Genomic DNA, 21,387 nt, shown 5'->3' with positions numbered 1-21,387 from the left:
CCCATATCCAAACTGTTACCAAGCCAACCTTCTATCACCTCAGAAATATCATCCACCCACACCCTTCGTCCTCCCTCAGGGCTGCTGAAATTCAAATCCATACATTTATCAACCCAAGATCCCACTTCTTTAATGCTCTTGCTACCAGCATGCCTGCATTAACCTTGACAATCTACTCATTATTCTCCAAATTATATTAACTCATAACTACCACGTAAAATATTATTGGGCTCTACTCTCTTCTGCTAAAGCTTCTCATTCTTGGACAATCCTAAAATGCAAACATAACCCCTGGTGTTCTTTTCACTACTTCAACAATTTCCACTAACCCACTGGGCCAACTTCGTCTAAAGCTTCCCACTGTCCCAACTCATTTCTTTCTGTAGTTTCTCTCCCATCTCTCCTCACGTCCTCTCTGAGCTCACCTTGTCATGAGACCCTTCTCCTGCCTTTCAACTAAACTGTTGACGTAACTTCCTTTCCTGGTCTCTGTGCAAGATGATATTGTGAACAACTCTCTTTCTGCTGCTGTTCTCCCCCTCTCCTTTCAATCTGCAGTCATCACCGCTTACCTAAAAAAAACCCTTGACGCCGCATCCTTGCAAACTTCCACCCCATCTCCAATCTCCCTTTTGTCTTCACAATCTGTGAACATGTTATCATCTCCCAAATCTGTGCCCATCTTTCCCGGAGCTCCATGTTTGAATCCTTCGAATTAGGTTTCCGCCCTGCTACAGTAACGAAACAAAGCAGCTAATGTTCTCCCACATGACTATGAAAAGGTAAACTTTCCTTCCTCATCCTTCTCGACCTGTCTTCAGCCTTTGATATGGTTGATCACACCATCCTTTTCCAATGTCTCTCCACATCCTCCAATTGGATGGGACTTTTCTCATGTGGTTCCATTCTTATCTATCTAATTGTAGCCAGGCAATCACTTGCAGTGGCTTCTCTTCCTGTTTCCACACAGTTCCTCTGGAGTCCCCCAAGGATCTATTCTTGACCCCCTCTTGCTTCTCATCTAAATGTTGTCCGTTGCAAACAACATCTGAAAGCACAGCATTGATTTTCACACGTACATTGACAACACCCAACTCTACCTCACCACCATCTCTCTCGACTCCTTTACTGCTGCTAAATTATGAGAATGCTTCTCCAGCATCAAACACTGGATGAGCAGAAATTTCCTCCAACCAAATATTGTGAAGACTAAAGCTACTGGCCTTATATCTCCTTATTAGACTCAGCATCATATTTTGTTTTATAATGCTCCTGTGAAGTGCCTTGAGACAATTTATTACATTAAAAGATACAATATAAATATAAATTGCTATCATTGTAGACCATTCTTTTAGTTGCTATGTTCCTAGGCCAGAACATTTTTTTCCTAAATATCTTTTGTTTCTGCTGCAATTTCTGCTTACAACGCCCTCCTACAATGGTCATTTATTCCAGTTTCTGGCTCCTTCCTTCCAACATTCACTTTTACTTCTCTTCTACGTGGTGTCTACTTTGCACCTCCACTCTGTAATCTTTCTATATGTGGGGTATAGTAGAGAAATGCAAGCTGTTGGTGCTTTAATATAATACAACACTCCTTGCTAATACTGCTGCACAAAAAATCAATCGTGTTCCGGCACAATACAATAGTCCTCGTAGATTTTGACAATGCCAGGCTTCACATGCACTCTACCAAAGTTCTTCCAGGATCCGAGAAGGCAACAATCCATTGCATGGCTGTTATGATTCTCACAGATTTCTCCAACCTGCTCGGAGATATATCTCACAGCCAGGACAGCACGTTCTAGCCACCCTAGTGATAATGCTGTTTCTTTTGAAATAACTCCCTCCGATTTTTATTTCTTCCAACGTCACAAGAGTAACTAGGGAGTGGGTAGGGCCTCCTAAGGATCGACAAGAGATGGGTGAGATCCTAAATGAATATTTCTCATCAGTATTTACTGTTGAGAAAAGCATGATTGTGAGGGACCTTGGGGAAATAAATAGTGATGTCTTGAGGAGTGTACATATAACAGAGGAGGACTTGCTGGAAGTCTTAAAGCCCATCAAGGTAGATAAATCCCTGGGACCTGATTAAATGTATCCCAGGACATTATGGGAGGCTAGGGAGGAAATTGCGGGTCCCCTAGCAGAGATATTTGAATCATCAACAGCCACAGGTGAGGTGCCTGAAGATTGGAGGAGGGCAAATGTTGTGCCTTTGTTTAAAAAGGGCCACAGGGAAAAGCCTGGGAATTACAGGCTGGTGAGCCTCACATCTGTAGCGGGTAAGTTGTTAGGAGGTATTCTGAGAGACAGGATCTACAGGCATTTAGAGATGCAGGGACTGATTAGGGACAGTCAGCATGGCTTTGACAGTGAGAAATCACGTCTCACAAATTTGATTGAGTTTTTTGAAGGGGTAACAAAGACGATGAGGGCAGCGCAATTCATGTTGTCTACATGGACTTTAGCAAGGCCTTTGATAAGGTTCCACAAGGTAGGTTGTTGCATAAGGTTAAATCTCACGGGATCCAGGGTGAGGTAGCCAAATGGATACAAAATTGGCTTGATGACAGAAGACAGAGGGTGGTTGTAGAGGGTTGTTTTTCAAACAGGAGGCCTGTGACCAGTGGTGTGCCTCAGGGATCGGTGCTGTGTCCACTGTTATTTGTCATTTATATTAATGATTTGGATCAGAATTTAGGAGGCATGGTTAGTAAGTTTGCAGATGGCACCAAGATTCATGGCATAGTGGACAGTGAAGGAAGTTATCTAGGATTGCAATGGTATCTTGATTAATTGGGCCAGTGGGCTGACGAATGGCAATGGAGTTTAATTTAGATAAATGCAAGGTGATGCGTTGCGGTCGATCGAACCAGGGCAGGACTTACTCAGTTAATGGTAGGGCGTTGGGGAGACCATAAGACATAGGAGCGGAAGTAAGGCCATTCGGCCCATCGAGTCCACTCCACCATTCAATCATGGTTGATTTCAATTCCATTTACCCGCTCTCTCCCCATAGCCCTTAATTCCTCGAGAAATCAAGAATTTATCAATTTCTGTCTTGAAGACGCTCAACGTCTCGGCCTCCACAGCCCTCTGTGGCAATGAATTCCACAGACCTACCACTCTCTGGCTGAAGAAATTTCTCCTCATCTCTGTTCTAAAGTGACTCCCTTTTATTCTAAGTCTGTGCCCCCGCGTCCTAGTCTCCCCTGCTAATGGAAACAACTTCCCTACGTCCATCCTATCTAAGCCGTTCATTATCTTGTAAGTTTCTATTAGATCTCCCCTCAACCTCCTAAACTCCAATGAATATAATCCCACGATCCTCAGACGTTCATCGTATGTCAGGCCTACCATTCCCGGGATCATCCGTGTGAATCTCCGCTGGACCCGCTCCAGTGCCAGTATGTCCTTCCTGAGGTGTGGGGCCCAAAATTGCTCACAGTACTCCAAATGGGGCCTAACCAGTGCTTTATAAAGCCTCAGAAGTACATCCCTGCTTTTGTATTCCAAGCCTCTTGAGATAAATGACAACATTACATTTGCTTTCTTAATTACGGACTCAACCTGCAAGTTTACCTTTAGAGAATCCTGGACTAGGACTCCCAAGTCCCTTTGCACTTTAGCATTATGAATTTTGTCACCGTTTAGAAAATAGTCCATGCCTCTATTCTTTTTTCCAAAGTGCAAGACCTCACACTTGCCCACGTTGAATTTCATCAGCCACTTCTTGGACCACTCTCCTAAACTGTCTAAATCTTTCTGCAGCCTCCCCACATCCTCAATACTACCTGCCCCTCCACCTATGAGAGTTACAGACCAAAGAGATCTCGGGGTACATGTTCCTAGCTCCTTGAAAGTGGAGTCACAGGTGGACAGAGTGGTGAAGAAGGCATTCGGCATGCGTGGTTTCATTGGTCAGGACACTGAATACAGGAGTTGGGACATCTCGTTGAAGTTGTACAAGACATTAGTAAGGCCACACTTGGAATACTGTGTGCAATTCTGGTCACCCTATTATAGAAAGGATATTATTAAACTAGAAAGAGTGCAGAAAAGATTTACTAGGATGCTATACGGACTTGATGGTTTGAGTTATAAAGAGAGGCTGGATAGACTGGGACTTCTTTCACTGGAGCATAGGAGGCTTAGGGGTGATGTTATCAAGGTCTATAAAATAATGAGGGGCATAGATCAGCTAAACAGTCAATACTTTTCCCAAATGTAGGGGAGTCTAAAACTAGAGGGCATAGGTTTAAGGTGAGAGGGGAGAGATACAAAAGGGTCCAGAGGGGCAATGTTTTCACACAGAGGGTGGTGAGTGTCTGGAACAAGCTGCCAGAGGTAGTAGTAGAGGCAGGTACAATTTTGCCTTTTAAAAAGCGTTTAGACAGTTACATGGGTAAGATGGGTATAGAGAGATACGGGCCAAACGTGGGCAATTGGGACTAACTTCGTGGTTAAAGAAAGGGGTGGCATGGACAAGTTGGACCGAAGGGCCTGTTTCCATGCTGTAAACTTCGATGACTCTATGTCATCAAGGTCTAGCTTTTGAGTTGGGTGATTTGTCTCAATGCCTATATCAACCTACATTCAGCTTGACTGTCAACAGTTCTGTATGAAATTACACCAAGTTTAGATTTCAATCTCAAGAATAAGCAAATGTTCCACAATGTTGCTCATAACAAGTTTGAGGGATATATTATTTGGCAAAGACAGAAGGACGATATGGTATAATGAAGAAGGTATTATTGCGGCTGTTGTTGCTAAGGGAATGTTGATTACAAAAAAAGGTTGTGAAGAATAATATTATACCAGAATTGAAACAAATTTAAATAATTAGAAAATGTGATGAAATTCTACATTGGAAAAATTGTTTCATGTTCCATTCTGAATCATTTGGTCATTTTTTTACCACAGAAAGTTCGAGAAAGAATCATGCTGCTTGCATTGCAATCAACAGTTACTGGTTAGTTGCAGACATCACAATCTCTGCCTGATTCTGGCAGATGTGCAATTTAACTTTGCAAGTGTGCAAGTTAGAATACAATATCTGAAATGATGGGATAAGATAAGATACTAATAAGCTCACTTTGGTTTCCCTGTGAATTGTAGGTAATGAGATATTCATTATCTTTTCTAGATAATTGATAAATGATTCACAAGCATTGTGTTGGAAGATCATGGATCCCAGATGCTTAGCAGGGAATCTGATAACCCTTTCCTTTCTGGCTGTGAGCATCAAGAGGTAAAAGACACAGGATGTCAGAATTTAGATGCTATGAGGCAGTTCGGTAATAATGGTTGCGAGAAGGTTGAACTATAGAAGAGAATAGTGAGAAATTATTTTCTTTCAGCTACGTAAGATGACTCAGTCTCATAAGGAAGCATGGTGCAGGAAGCATTATAGTATTGCATCAAGGTAAGTTTAGTGAATTAAGCCCATCCTACCTGTTCTTCTAAATGTTCAGACCAAAATCAAGTGTGTTATTGATTCATATCAAACCTAATTTCACCAAGTGTTTGCTTACTCTGTCTTCAGGGGAATTGAAGAAAGACATGAAAAGAAAAATCTCTGAAGAAGTCACATGGACTTGAAACATTAACTCTGTTTCTCTCACCACAGATGCTGCCAGACCTGCCAGTTTTGCCAGCATTTTCCTGTTTTATTTTATATTCAAAAAAGACAAGTATTGAACAGGCAGCTCACATGACAGAGGGTCATCAACATATTATGCCCCCAGGTCACTTTATCACTTATGTAGATATAGACAGTGAGAGTCAATTCCCAGAGTCCTCAAAGACTAAAATTGAGCGGGGTGTGAAATCACCATCTGCTGAGCTCTTCCGTATCACAAGGAGTTTATGTCAGAATTGTACCATATTCTTTCAGTTCAAGAGTTAATACTATGTATCTGCGGCTATGATTCATGTCAGTGCCAGCTTTCTGGACCATTAATTGGAAAGCAGCAAAAGGAGGGGATCGTTCGGATGAGCAGTCCTATACCCAAAAAGGAGGGTGAGGGAATGTCATGCCGAGAAAACATGAAAGAAAAAAATTAACACTAAATATTAACATGGCTACTTTATCAAATTATTTTTAACAAATACAATGGGCAAAGGCTTTAAATTGACTAAAGCCATGACTGTCTATGATTCACAAAAGGAATTTCTAGCCTTCAGAAAACCACAACAACCAATAGTCCATTTTGCTGTTATTCCTACCAAAATGGATGACCTCACATTTACCAACATTGTAGAAAGGATATTGTTAAACTAGAAAGAATGCAGAAAAGATTTACTAGGATGCTACTGGGACTTGATGGTTTGAGTTATAAGGAGAGGCTGGATAGACTGGGACTTTTTTCTCTGGAGCATAGAAGGCTGAGGGATGATATTATAGAGGTCTATAAAATAATGAGGGGCATAGATCAGCTAGATAGTCAATATTTTTTTCCAAAGGTAGGAGAGTCTAAAACTAGAGGGCATAGGTTTAAGGTGAGAGGGGAGAGATACAAAAGTGCCCAGAGGGGCAATTTTTTCACAGAAAGTGGTGTGTGTCTGGAACAAGCTGCCAGAGGTAGTAGTAGAGACGGGTACAATTTTGTCTTTTAAAAAGCATTTAGACAGTTGCATGGGTATAGAGGGATATGGGCCAAATGTGGGCAATTGGGACTAGCTTAGGGGTTTAAAAAAAAGGGCGGCATGGACAAGTTGGGCCGAAGGGCCTGTTTCCATGCTATAAACTTCTTTGACTCTATAACCTTGTTACCCCGAAACATGCGCTAATGTCTCCTGAGACTGCAAAAATCAAATTGCAAGAAAATGCACTGAGGCCCTTTACATTTCTGAGGCAAAGTCCTCGCCAACAGAGTCTGTCTGCAAAGAAACCTCCTGTAAATCTATTAATGGATGTAACATTTAACCATCTCAAGAATCCAGGCCAGGAACATGCATCCTTTGTTTAAACCAAGGGGAAGTGGTGGGGGTTATGTCACATGATCCAGCCCTCCCCACCAAGCTGATAAAGCCTGTAATATTGCTCAATGAAGCTAAAAGAGGCAGTCTGCCATCTTCTATCAGCAAAACAGCAACAGAAACAGAGGTTTGTTTATGTGTAAATTGCCTGGTCCTCATCCACACTATTTTCTACTGGAATGGCTGAACTTCTGTTCCAGTGTCTACTACGAGACTAATTCATCTCTGTGTGCTTCTCCCATCGTGGAAGTCAGCATTACTGGAAATGTGGATTACCCTGCACCAGCTTCAGCCTGCTAACCTCTCGAAAGGAATACACCATTGAACTTTTGATTCTGGACTCAGGTTAAACAATAATTATTATTTTGTCTGTGACCTTTGGCGTGTACATTTTTCTTTCCATTATCTCTCTTTTATTGTATGAATGCAAAAAAAAGGCGGGAGGTTGCAAACCCTCTTCCCGTGTGTTGAGTGCGTGGAAAATAAACCAACCCTTCATTTACCCTTTCTGGTGTTTGCTCTCCAACGTCACCAGGAGTAGTACCCAACACCAGTATGCAGGAGACCCATGTCGCAAGATTGTTGCTGGAGCTTGGTGTTAAGCTAAGTAAAGCCAGTTTGCTGGGCTGGCCGTGGAGGTCCCAGTGAGCAAGGGATTCTTCATTGTAAGGGCAAACAGAGGTCTTCAGCTGTGGACAGCCCTTGCCTTCAGCGGGTCTCTCCATTGGGCCTGGGCGGCCCAAGTAGGAGGGACCCTCTCCACCAGGCTGCAGGCATCACCACATGGAAGCCTCTGCTTGCCACTGGGAGAAAATCAACAGTGGTGGGATGAGACTTTTCATGGTCCTTAAAGTGGCCTCCATGACCTCTGAGCAGGAAGAACATTTTCAACCCTCCCTGCCCGAAACATAATTGGGAAGAGGGCTAAGTGATGGGGGATTCCACCTCGTGCCCTGCCATCTGATTATATGGGTACCCCATCTCCTATGGATGTCCAGTGGGTTTTGGTGCGAGGGCAGGGGGAGAGAGAAAGGACGGGGGGTAGGGGGGGATTAATTTCTGCCCAACATTTCAAGTCAATCATTGATCTATCATCAGAGCTGGCAAAGGGTCATTGAGCTGCAACATTACCTCTCTCTCAGATGCAGTCAGGCCTGCTGAATATTTCCTGCATTTTCTGTACTCAGATTTCCAGCAACATTTTGCTGTCATTTTAACATGGAATAGGTGGCTACAAATTTAACAGGTGGAGGGAAATGAGGTAGAAGGGAAGGGATGGAAGGGTTGGGGTGGGGGGACGACTTCAGAGTGGGAAGTCAACAGCCTCATGCCCTAAAATTGATGGCTGGCAGTGAGGAGTGGGCAATTAAAAAAAATTGCTGGAGGATCAAGGAGTCCATGTTATGAGTGTCATGTAACTCATCAGTCAGCCAGATTGAAGTTTAACTAAGTAGTAATTGGAGTACGGCTATACTATCACTGAGCTTGCATATTCAGCTCGGAGGGCTAGCTCCTAGCTAGTCAGTACTGCATTAAAAGGATTAAGAAAACTGATACAAACAGAAACATGACAGAATCGGGTGATGGATATAGTATGACAGACGAAAGTGCTACAGGAAATATCACACCAAAAGGAATTGCACGCACATGCAAGGCTTTGAATATATTGTAGCTGAATCTCTCATGCCCTGGATCATGGTTAGGAAAAGAAAGTGGCAGGTCCTTTAGCTATGTTTGTTCTATCAGGTAGAAAGACAGTGCAGCAACCCAATCTGAGGCAAGTAAACAAAGGCATTCTTGCAGTGTTGTCTGTCATTGATTGCAGTGCCACACTTACAGCCAGAACAAGAGGCATTACTGCTTCAGTATTATCGAAGGGCATAACAGTGTTACCTATTCAAGGAATTTGTATATATGTTCGGGTATGTACATACAAGCATGTGTCCTGCACATTACTTTTTAAACCAGCAAACATCACTGAGGATATTTCTCAGAATTAGTTACCTCTTGAGGAAATCTTCTTAATCTATACTTGCTAAAAAATGAGCAACATTCCATGAATATATAAATTCTACCAAGCAATACTCAATTAACATGGCTGGAAATATACTCCACTCGAAAAGGACATTATGCGATCTATTTAGCTGCTTATTGCTAGATCAGCCTGCAACTGGAGAAAAAAAGCAAAGCAAGCAGCGTTTTATCAGTAAACCACAGGATATATTCTTGCAATTCATTGCTGAATAATCATGCCATTAACAGCAGAGAAATAATGCGTAGGTGCAGCCCATAATTATAGCATTACATCTATGTCCTAGCAAACCAGACAGTGATGAGTATGTTACCAAGACTGAGTGATGTTAAAAATTTAAATGTGGCAAGCTACAAAATAACTTGCATGGAACTACAAACTGCATTTCACAGAATCCTGACAGGGCAGAAGGAGGTCAGTCAACTCATCGAATCTACGCTGGTTCTCTGAAACAGCAGTCTACCTAATCCCACTCCCATATCCCCATAATCTTGCATATTTTTTTCAGACCTTTTTGAATACCCGAATCAAACCAGCTTTCATCTCCCTTTCAGGACTCCAACCACCCTCTGGGTGAAAATGTTTTTCCTCACATCACTCCTACTCCTTTTGCCCATTATTTCGAATCTATTGTGTCCTTATAGTAGAACACAAGCAGCCCTGATATTCAGAAGCTCAGACTCAATGGTAATACCTCCTAGTTGAATGGAGGCCAACTATTTGCTACAGGAAATAGTGAACCTTAAAAGCAAATTGAAGGGAACGGTCAGTGCAGGGAGAGTTTATGTTTCAGTTCTGACAAGAAGATTCAAAACCAACTACTTGGATAACCAGATTTTTCCAATCTGGCTACCTGTTAAAGTTGTTACAAGGTGTAACAGCATGGGCACCCAATAGGAATCCCAGGTTAGTCTGTGGTGCAATGTACTAATGTGCGTAGCACAAAAGTGGCAGTTCAAGAGTTTCTGGACAATACTGTTTTGCCAATATAAAGTGAATCATCCAGGTAGGAGCAGATGTGAGCACAAGAAATAGAAGCAGGAGTAGGCCACCAGGCCCTTCAAACCTACCCTGCCATTCAATGCGGTCATGGCTGATCTATACCGGCCTCAACTCCTTCTCTGTGCCATTTCCCCATTGCCCTCTATTCCTCAATCGATCAAATACTTTCCCACCTCCACTTTAAATACTTCTAATGATTCAGCCTCCACCATTCTTTGGGGCAGAGAATTCCAATGATTCCCCACCCTTTGCGAGAAAAAATTTCTACACGCTTCAGTTTTGAATAACCGGACCTTTATCTTGGAGCTATGTCCCCTTGTTCAAGACTCTCCCACTACTGAAAACATCTCACCATCGACCCTATCAAGCCCCCTCAGGATCTTACGTGTTTGAATAAAGTCATCCCTCACTCTTCTAAACTCTAAGGAATATAGGCCCAGACTATTCAGTCTTTCTTGATAGGACAACTCTCTCATCCCAGGAATTAGCCTAGTGAATCTCCTTTGGATCGCTTCCAGTGTTACTCTATCCTTGTTAAGGCAAGGGGACCAAAACTGTATGCAGTATTCCGGTGAAACCTCACCAACACCTTGTGCAATTGCAACAAAACCTCCCTATTTCTAAACTCCAACCCTTTTGCAATAAAGGCCAAAATGTTGTTTGCCTTCTTAACTACTTGTTGGATCTGCTTGCTAGCTTTTTGTGAATCGTGCACTAGAACACCTAGATCCCTCTGTACAGGAGATGGAGACCATATTTCGGGGTGGGTAGGGGGGAGCTAGGAGGCCCTCAAAGAATGTCCTCCAAAGGAAGTGGGACTGGTGGCTATGGAGATCGATTCTTGGAATCTGGCCCCAAGGACCTGGCAGCAGTGCCACAAAGGACCTAATGAGCGCACATGAATGCATCTGCACATGGCATCTCCTACCTTTCACATCAACAACCTCTAACGTTGCTCCATATATCATAACCCATCGCTCAGTCACTAGCAACTGCTAACACCCATGACACACCTAACGTTCATATACTCCCCACCTCATCTTCACAGAGCTTTGACTGATCCCAGCCTCATACACATCTCTCACCATTTCCAGTTCTTCAATTATGCCAGGAACATCATTTAAACAGTATCAAACAGTCACTGATATTCCACTCTCTCTCGAAGGACAAGGTGGCACAAAGTATATTCTTCCACTGAGCCCAATGGAGGTGATGATATCTTGAATCATGGGGCTGGCTCGGATAGAGCTCATATCATTCACTGTGACATTGGACATTGATGACAACAGTATTTTATTGCCTTATGGTCCTTCACCTCACCTCATCCTCACACAATGTCCAAACTGCAAGAGGTGTAACCATGGGTCTCTTGCTTTACATCCCAATGCTCCTGTCGCTGTCAGGGGGAATGGAAGAGTCTGGCTGCAATGTGGCACAGGGTATTGCACAGATCTTGAAGCCCATCCTTTTCACCTTGGAAGTGTTGGCCAATTCCACTGGCAGACCCAGCCGTGATGCAGTGTCGGGGACTGCTGTCTCCTGTCTCAGCTTCCACTGCACCATAGGCAGAAATCGCCCAATGTCTCAGTGCTGCAGTGGAAGTTCAGACTCAAGTTAGGAGATCTATACTTGCTGCCTTGCAGGCTCAGCTGGTGCCATCATGGGTGCAGACCTCAGTGCTCAAAGTGGCTGTCGGCTCTTGTGGCAGTCAAGCAATCTGTACACTAACATATTACTTGGATGCCGAGGTGTGTCCCTCAGGATGGGGCAGTGTACCATGAATCTGCTATCCTCTTTAAGGGTTAGAGCATTTGTGTCCCCACCACTGTTACTCCACTAGTGCCCCCGCTATTACCTCTTCTGGTAAGCCAACTCAGACTGCTGTTGCCTATGCTGAGGTCTTACAGTCCAAAGCCAGGCCCTCAAGGCTTAGGGTTGCTCAAGGTTGGGCTTGTAAGGCCTTCTGCGGCCTCCCTCATACAAAGTTAGTGGCTTTCCACAAATAATGCTATGGCCACTGGCACAATACGGCAAAGATGCACGAGATAATTGATTTCTGTTTGTACAATTAGATCCATCTTTGGATAGGATGTTAATAAAGTTTTTGTGGCTATTCTTTATTGTTGGATGGTCGCCAATGGGTTGTTGTGATGGGATGTTTCAAAAGGATGTAAAGGTGGGAAATGGTGTATCTAAGCTTGTCAAGCGAAGCAGTTTTATTGAAAGCAGAGTCGAAGAAAGTGCTCTGCGACACCCTCTCCACAGCAAGGGGATCCATGGTGCATTCTTCCTGCTTCCTTCTCTTCCTCCTCCTACACTGAGGTGGCCTCTGGACTCCGAGAGACAATGCCTGTGCCCTGATGGTGGCAAATTTTATGGATGGCGATTATAAACTTTGAAACCCAATTTGCCCCACCCCACCGGTCAGAGTGGACAAGATGGTGGAATCACTGTTCAAGCAGGTCAAATGTCTGCTCCATAATGCTTCTTGGTTGTCATCCTTTTCCCGCTGCCCTCGTATAATCGAGTGACAGAGGGGTTTATCAGCTCTATGTGCAGCGGTAGCTTTTGTCCCGAAGAGCCAACTTCTCATTCTCCATGGAGGTCAGAAGATAGTGGATTGGCAAAGGATGGTTACATCCTGGCGCTGTCAGGATAAGGGACATTAACAAAAATGGTGCATTGAGAGTAGTCATACACCAGCTGCAAGTTTATAGCAGTGCAGTTCTTATGATGCCTGTACCTCTTTCTGTTGACATTAATTGCCTGCAGAGTCATGCGCATGGAATGCATGGCACCCACTCCATGCACTCATATCCAGTTTGCCTCTGCTGAGGCAGAAAATGATGTACTCTCCTCGAGGGAAAGATAGCCTCCGTGACCTCCCAAATGCTTCAATAAATGGCTTACTGAAAAATGTTCAAGCAGGATCATCATTGCCCTACTATGAGGCTCCAGGTCAGATTGCAGTGGGTGATACACTTCAGTGACTAGCTCTTTGTGGAAACGGAGTTGCTTCAAGTTTTGCTCCTTAGTCAGGGGAAGTGTGAAAAAGGCTTTGTAAGCAGAGCTTTCTGTGGAGAACCCTCTTCTCCATCCTGTTTCTGTAGTCTTTTGCTGGTCATGTTGCAGATCCAAAGGTACTGCAAACACCGTCCTCCAACCTCAGTCACCAAATCCTGTTCCTCTCTGATTTTAAGCACCAAACAGTAAGTCAAAAAGTAACACAGTTGCAAACTGTTGTTTGGCTTTTTAAATATAATTGTTTCGGGGGATCCGAAGCTGTTGACACCTGTACAATTGGAAGTGATCAGCACACATGTGCACAGCACATATGCAGACCAAATTCCTGAAAGTAATGTCAAATCAGCTGCTGGAACGAGTGTTTGATCTCATGAGGGAACTATGCCTGACCTTCTAACACATGCACATCACACGGCATTGGGTGTTGTTCAAGCTATGGCATAAATGGTCAGTGTGCAGCTGAAACCATCTTCCTGTTTTGGCGCTTTCATATATAGGACTGGCACCAGCAGCACAACAGAGTCCTCTTCCACATCTTTTCTGTACTTTGTTAAATTAAAATTTCCAGCGTCTGCAGTATTTTATTTCTTTTCTGCTAGATTGGAAAAGATGAAAGTTTATTCATCAAAGAAGTTGGCAGGATGCCACTATAATTTTGCTTTAGAGACTTGTTTCTGCTTCACAATCTGAATGTTGAAAACCCTCCTCCAAAATTTAAACATGGCTTGGTAAATTTGAAACTAATTTCTTAAAATGCTATTTCAGGGTGATACTAGCAGAGATGAAACAATCCAACAGACTTGTAGACATAATTCAATGTTCCCATTAAGCATTTAACAACAAATACTGCGTGCATTGTTTTGTTTCTCTTCCCGCACCTCGTGGTGCACAAGGCAGACTTTCATCTGTTCTCACAGCGAGGTGTTTCCTGGAACAGGTTGCTCTGCATCAAGCATGGCTGACCAAGAGACTGTCCCGTTCTCACCGCTAGCCATTGGCACATCGGAAGGATTTTGCAGGTTGATTCTCAATCTGTTTGGCTGCATTATGAATACACCTTCCTTGGCCATCAAGTCCTCAAACCTGGAGCTTCTGGCTCACAGACATGGATGTCACCCACGGTAGCCCTCTTCTGTGTGCATTAGTGATCTTTAAATAAATGCTGCGTGCCCTCGCACGTCAATCCACCATTTACAGTTCAAAAGGATGGCACTTTTCTGAGCTGAATCATAATGAGCACTGGGAAGGTGAAGTATGGCATGTTAGAACTGCATCTTAATGTTGGGTTCACACCCCACTAAGTTTTACATCCCACTGAAATGTACACATAATATTATTTAATTATTTTAAAAGAAAGAAATATGAAGAAACGACATTCAATCCATTACTTTAAAGGCACAAGAAAAACACATGAGGCAGAATTTTACACTTCCCTGTCAACGGATTAGAAGGTTGGGGTTGGGGGGTGAGAATAAACGTTCTTGAGTGGGCTTCCCGCTAGATTCCCAACCTTCTCTTACACCAGTTGAGGCCTCGGGTGAACAATTATTAATTACTTAGGGGCCATTTTCTGCTCTGACTCAACTCTCAAGTTGGCAGGAGGTGTTGTGGGGTATGGGTGAAGGCTGGGTTCAGGCCTCGGGCAGGAAGCAGGGTGGGTGGGTTGCCTCCATCAGCAGGTCCCTCTTTACATCCCATCCCACCTCTGAAGGTCCAGTCACCGCTAAACTTTCCTCCCTGCCCTGGTCCCTCTGCCGACACCCCAATCCCCCTCTGCCCAAACCCCCAGGCATCTCCTACCCTCCCTGTTCCTGACAGTTTGGCTCTAGGGACTGGCATGCAGTCCCAGTCCTACCCATTGCAATGTCTGGCACTGCACGAGCTAGAGTTCTGCTGACCAATCTGATTGGCCAACAGGACTCTAAGGTGGGACATCCCCATCGCCATGTTTCCACCCCCCTACAGTGGTGGGTGGGGGGGGATGTGTTGCTTGCCAACTCTTTGGATGGCAGGATGGGAAATCCTTCATCGTAAAACTCCTAGCAATGAATAATCATGAACATTATTTGTCTATTACAAACTGAATTGTTTTTATCTCCTGTTACTTGAAATAAATACTTCCTTCTTTCACTACCTCAAAGCCTGCATCATTCCCCACAGAGGCCAGGTAATCATCTCCCAAACAACGGTCAATACCATTCTGTAACAGTTGGACAAGTTATTGGGTTGCTTGAGCCCATCACTGCATCCACATGGGGAATTGCTACATTTCCTTCTGGAATCTTACCATTCTAATTCATTGAACAATAAAACTTGTTATTTCGGAATTCACACAGAGAAGTTCCATGATTTGTACTTGTAACAAGGAGTCCTATCCCAATGTTGCCACATATTTAACATTTTAATAAGAAAAAAAATTGCTTTAACAACTACTTACCTTTCACACAGCTCTCTAAGATTAAAAGAATAAAGCTGGTTTTCATTCTGGTTTATACCTGATATATGATGCACAGATGGGAGGTTGAGAAGATTTTGGAGAAAACGGATATTATAATGGGCTAAACATGCAACTTAAAACACATTTTGGAACATGCAACATATTTTTCGATAAAACAGCATTTCACTGGGTTTTATATCATATTATTCTGGAAACTTCTGAAATATTTGTCTTGACGTGATTAAATGGTATCTTACAAGTGATACAAGTACATCACACATTGGTTGGATCTAGGGAGATACTCGTATCTCATTGCCAGCTATGACAAATACTACTTAATGTATAAAAGAGTTGCCAATAAAATTCAATATTTAAATTGACAACTACTGTATGCTTCTTCTTTTAGGTACAGGAATTCCAGTTGGGCATTTTAATCGCATTATCATTTTGTCTTTGCTAATTGAATTAAGTCACTCACCTTCTGATAGCCGTTCCTTCCATCCCTGGGCTGCAGAGGTAAAGAATTCATTATTCAGTGCTGAGGTGCTCAAACGCATCAAACCATCTGTACCCACCTACAAGAAAAATTAAAACACAATATTGGGACAAAAGTATCACAGAGGCAGCCACATGCACATTGTGGAGGAGGAGCCTTGGTGTACAACTGCTGCATTTACCCAGTAAGAAGTCTCACAACACCAGCTTACAGTCCAACAGGTTTATTTGGTAGCACAAACTTTCGGAGCACTGCCCCTTCATCGGGTGAGTGGGAGTTGTGTTCACAAACAGGGCATATATAGACACAAACTCAATTTACAAGATAATGGTTGGAATGCGAGTCTTTACAGGTAATCAAGTCTCAAAGGTATAGACAATGTGAGTGGAGAGAGGGTTAAGCACAGGTTAAAGAAATGTGTATTGTCTCCGGCCAGGACAGTTAGTGAGATTTTGCAAGCCCAGGCAAGTCGTGGGGGTTACAGATAGTGTGACGGGCGGCACGGTAGCACAGTGGTATGGACGGCACGGTAGCACAGTGGTTAGCACTGCTGCTTCACAGCTCCAGGGACCTGGGTTCGATTCCCGGCTTGGGTCACTGTCTGTGTGGAGTTTGCACATTCTCCTCGTGTCTGCGTGGGTTTCCTCCAGGTGCTCCGGTTTCCTCCCACAGTCCAAAGCTATGCGGGTTAGGTTGATTGGCCATGCTAAAATTGCCCCTTAGTGTCCTGAGATGCGTAGATTAGAGGGATTAGTGGGTAAATATGTAGGGATATGAAGGTAGGGCCTGGGTGGGATTGTGGTCAGTGCAGACTCGATGGGCCAAATGGCCTCATTCTGCACTGTAGGGTTTCTATGCTTTCTATGGACATGAACCCAAGATTCTGGTTGAGGCCGTCCACATCATCGCATTTACCCAGCCTCCATCGCATTTACCCAGGACAGATACAAAATTAAAATCACAGGAGGTGAACGTTGACTTTGGTGACAACGTAAAACAGCTAATAGCGAATGCCCCACCAATTCCATACTCCATCTGACTTTATTTTCCATTGACTTCAAAGGGAAAGAAAATGGACGTGATGTAAAACATACTGTTGGTTAAATATCGCTCATGTTACATTATTGCTAAAGTTAATGTTTCCTTTCAGTTTATATTTTCAAACCATAAATGGTGTTTTCTGAAAAATCAGGCTCCTCCACCATCACCAGATGTGAAATTGTGCAGCATTTAACCTACTCGGCCAACAGACATCTTAGATATTTACTGTAGATGTTCAATGAATTTGGTGTAGCCAGCCAGGACACTGAGAATCAAGCCCATAAAGTCCTTTGCCAAACAGAAGCAAAATTGTCCAATTTCATGGGCAGTGCCCATAATACAGATCCAATGATATGTTGGATTAAAGTGATAGCTAAGCATTCCTGATGATGACCTTAAACTGACATTGGGGCCTTTGCGTATGTTAAAGACATCAGAAACTGGGCAACGAATGCAAAGGGCATGCTCCACTCACTTTTTCTGATTCCGTCTGCTAACAATATGGCAGTAATGAGACAGCAGATTGCCATCAACAGGAAGATAATTATTTTATTTTAAGCCGAGCTAAATGTGGACCTAAGAGGAGCTGGATTCCTCCTTCCGTCCCCACTCGACTGTTGTTGGTTCCTGCTGATCCATGATCAGCCCCTCCTTTCCTCAGACTGAACAGCCAGCCCACAAATGATTTCGGGGAATCTAGCAGGCTGCCTCAGGAAACCTGTCAGGCATATTCAGCTCATTGGAATGATTCAGATAAAGCCCAGGCCCAGTGTGACTGCTTTGGAACTGGGAGCTCTTAACTTCAGAACTTATTGAATTTTATTGGCAAGTTTCCTCACAGTTGTTGGTGTTTATTCTGTGGGTATGGTTGGTGAGTCTCTGGAAAGGTTAACAATTGGGTCAGGGATCCTTTGACAGAGCACAGCACTTGAGAAATCTGACAGATCCACTGTGTTAGCATGCATTTTTTTCAATTTCATTTCTGCTGCATCCATAACAAATTTTCCCCCTCTTTGTTTCTTTATTTCTCATGCTTTTGATGAACACGGATCTCTTGTGCCTTCTTGGTACAAAATATTTACACATTCTTTTATCCATTTATAAATCTCCATTATCTCAACAATTTTCTTTTGTATTACACAAAAGTTCTCTATTAGCAGTTTACAGTCCATTTAACAGGTTAATTTGCTCTGTGGTGAGTGCATCTGTTAGTTCTGGTCCCTCATCTTCTTCCTATCACCTTTCTCTCTCTTTCTGCAACCCACCTTGCTGAAATGATGATGGGTTTTAGTCATCATCCTCTTAACAGGTACCAGCCCAAAATGTCATTTTTCCCTTTATAGATATTGATGACTTGTTTTGTATTTTCAGCAGTTTCTGGTATCTTTCCCCTCATAAAGTTGCCTCTTCAGTCTGTAGCTATAATGTCTTGACTCATGCCCCAACAAATATAGTAGAAGTTTTCAAATATGACAATGCTCCCCAAGTTTGCATTTGCCTTGTTTATACTGCAGTGGATGAGCAAATTTGTACGAGTTGTCTTGCTACTTTAACTTTGGAGACAGGAAATTAAATCATCTCATAAAATGATGTTCTGTGCTTCTGAAGCTATTTACCCTGACTCCTTCATCCTACTGGGCTGCATCTGGGGGCAGCACTCTTCTCCAAGTGGAGTACAATGAGTTCAATAAAATTGCATTCCGATGATTTGAGAACACAGCTGTCCTCAATGCAGTTTGCAGAGTTATTACTGCTGCCTCAAACACAATTAAAGTCGATTTGTACCTGCTTGGTGGTGTTGTTCAATCTGCCATATATGGCAAGTTTCATCAAATATAGAATTAACAATGCAGACCTGTAAGCCTCGTGAGCCACTCCTGCAGAAAGAAACAGCTGCAAAGAGGCTCAAATCGAGGGGCAGCTTCTTGCATCTCCACAGCTGCATTTTGCTGATTGGTCAATATATCTAACGTCTCAGAGGAATCCTTTCAACTAGGAGCCAGCCAAACGTGACCTACTTTGCAGTGTTCCGGTCACGTAAGGATTATGCTGGCCTCTGCAAAGCCCTTATACAGAAGTGGGGATAGAGCCAAACAAATTCTGTTGACTGTGACTGTGGAGAGGCATCTCAAGCAATGAAACATCTCCAAGAATGCTTTCTACTATCACTGCCTTGAAGATCTGAAGGTCGAGCCAGAACCAGCAGGGAACAGTGGTGAGGGAAGTTGCAGCGACATTACAATAGCAGAGGACAAATCAGTTGCTCATGTGTGTTCTAGCATTTGGTGGCAAAAACAAGAGCTGTACTTCTATTGATCGACCATATACCGACCTGTCTGTCCACCTCAGGAAGCAGGAGAAGCAGTCGTTGCTGGAAGTCTCCAGGGAAAACAGAAAACGTGTGCTTATTTATAAGAGCCCGCAAATTTGTGTTTACAAGTATGGAGTCCGGTGTCTCCACATCAATGTCAGTGGCTTTTGTCCTCTTCAGTTGTCCTAAAAATTAAACAAAGAAGGAAAATTTATTTCTTACTGTAACTACCTCAGAGCTGTAAGTTAAGAGTATTCTCAATTCCTTTCCACTCAATGAAATAAATGAGCTTAGAATTTCAGAATACCAGTTTAAAGCTTTTAAGGTAATATCTGAATGCTAGTTTAAGTCACTGGCCTGATGTTATGAATTCCTGCTACCCGTGGGCAATCTCATTTGTTGTGATTTTATGGCCATCAGCCAGACAAGGCAGTGGGCAATTGTCATATCTCTGTGCCAACTGTGTACTAACACTATTAATAGTTCATTATACATATATATTAAAAATTTCAATATTGTTGGTTGACTGCTATTCCAATTGATTTATAAACAGTCACACGTGAAGATTTAACCCAGCAGAATATAACCTAGTGTCCCAAATTTTCCAAAGTTATAGAAACACAGAAATGGACATTTGATTCTCCTGTTTTCACACACTGCAATTATCCTTTTGAGTACACAACAGATCAACAGTGAATTCAGTGAAACAGAAAATTCTAAGAATAGTACAGAATAGATTTTACCTACAGCTCTAAGCACTCATATCCAACAACTGAGCATTTCATTCTCTCTCTGGTTTCAGGAACCTCTTAAAAACAAATGACTGTGTTTATCATCTCCCCTTTACCTTCTGCTCAGAATCTGCCCCATAACCTTTGTAAAACTCTGCAACCTCCTTCCAGGCAATATAAATGTAACTGATACTTTTTCAACTCAATATTTTAAGATCAACACACATTAATTAAAACCATTCTTCAGAGGCCAAATTAATCTTTATCAATGCTATGAAACTGCATGATTAAAAATGTAACTATTGCTGGACTTCTTATAGCCAGTCAGCAAAAGAGGAAATCAGAATCTTTATGTGAGACATCTCAAATGTTTAGCTCAGAATGTGTTTTTTAAAAATTCATTCATGGGATGTGGGCATTGCTGGCAAAGCCAGCAATATTGCCCACTCCGAGTTACCCTTCAGAGTACCATTAAGTGTCCCTTTATATGTGCTCATGTTCCAATGAGTGCCCCGCATCTCGCTAAACATAAACTCAATTTATCCAATTAACAACTATTAATGGAATAATGATATTTTCCAAAATGTGACTGCTTTATTTTTTAAATAGTTTTCAGAACCTTGCACATCATTCATTTAGCATCTATTTGTTGAATGTACTTAATTGATAGAAGTCAAGCATTCCTATTATCATAAACATTTGATTGGTCTGTTTCAGAACTACTGCAAGTTATCTTTATCTTCTTTCTCAAGGGTCCAAGTTTCAATACATCATCAGCAATGATTTTCCTTTTGAAAAAGTTCCCACAATGAGCAAGCAGTCTTATCATTCCATCAGCCATTATTAAATACAGATGCACTCTGTAGGAATGCCATTGACCCAAGTAGGACAAAGGCAACAGATGCATGGGAACACCAGCATCTGAATGCTCTTCTCCAAGTCACACCATCATAATTCTTCACTGTTGCGAGGTCAAAATCCCAAATCTCCCTCTTGAACCTCACTGTTTGTGTACATACACCACATGGACTGCAGTGGTTCAAGGAAGACATTCACCACCACCTTCTCAAGAGCAATTAAGCAAGGGCAAGAAATGTGGGCCTTGCCAGCAACACTTGCATCCCAAGATCGAATAAATAATAAAAAAGGTTTCAGCACTTGATACATCACCCGAAAGTTACAAGATAACACCTTTATGGTTTGACAGTTCACCCTGAGTCCTTATCAGCAATTCAGGAGGAGCATTTTTATACAATTGGGACACTTTTTCAAAACTGGAAGAGTCTCAAGTTCCCACAAGGTTACATCCAATGCAAGTGTTCAATC

General features: G+C 42.7%; 1 protein-coding gene across 12 annotated transcripts in view; it reads right to left on the bottom strand.

Moving 5' to 3' along the window:
• The window catches only part of asxl2 (ASXL transcriptional regulator 2), a 232,264-nt gene that overhangs the window by 26,378 nt on the left and 184,499 nt on the right, over positions 1-21,387 (bottom strand). For all 12 annotated transcript variants that reach the window (XM_078213002.1, XM_078213003.1, XM_078213013.1 and 9 more), the window contains 2 exons: positions 19,352-19,515; positions 15,961-16,057 (listed from right to left, as the gene is read on the bottom strand). In XM_078213002.1, the coding sequence (XP_078069128.1) occupies positions 15,961-16,057; positions 19,352-19,515 (261 nt within the window). The remainder of the gene's footprint in view (positions 1-15,960; positions 16,058-19,351; positions 19,516-21,387) is intronic.

This window comes from Mustelus asterias, chromosome 5 (genome assembly GCF_964213995.1).
Source record: "Mustelus asterias chromosome 5, sMusAst1.hap1.1, whole genome shotgun sequence".
Taxonomy (NCBI): domain Eukaryota; kingdom Metazoa; phylum Chordata; class Chondrichthyes; order Carcharhiniformes; family Triakidae; genus Mustelus; species Mustelus asterias.
This window is presented reverse-complemented; position numbering and strand designations above follow the sequence as displayed.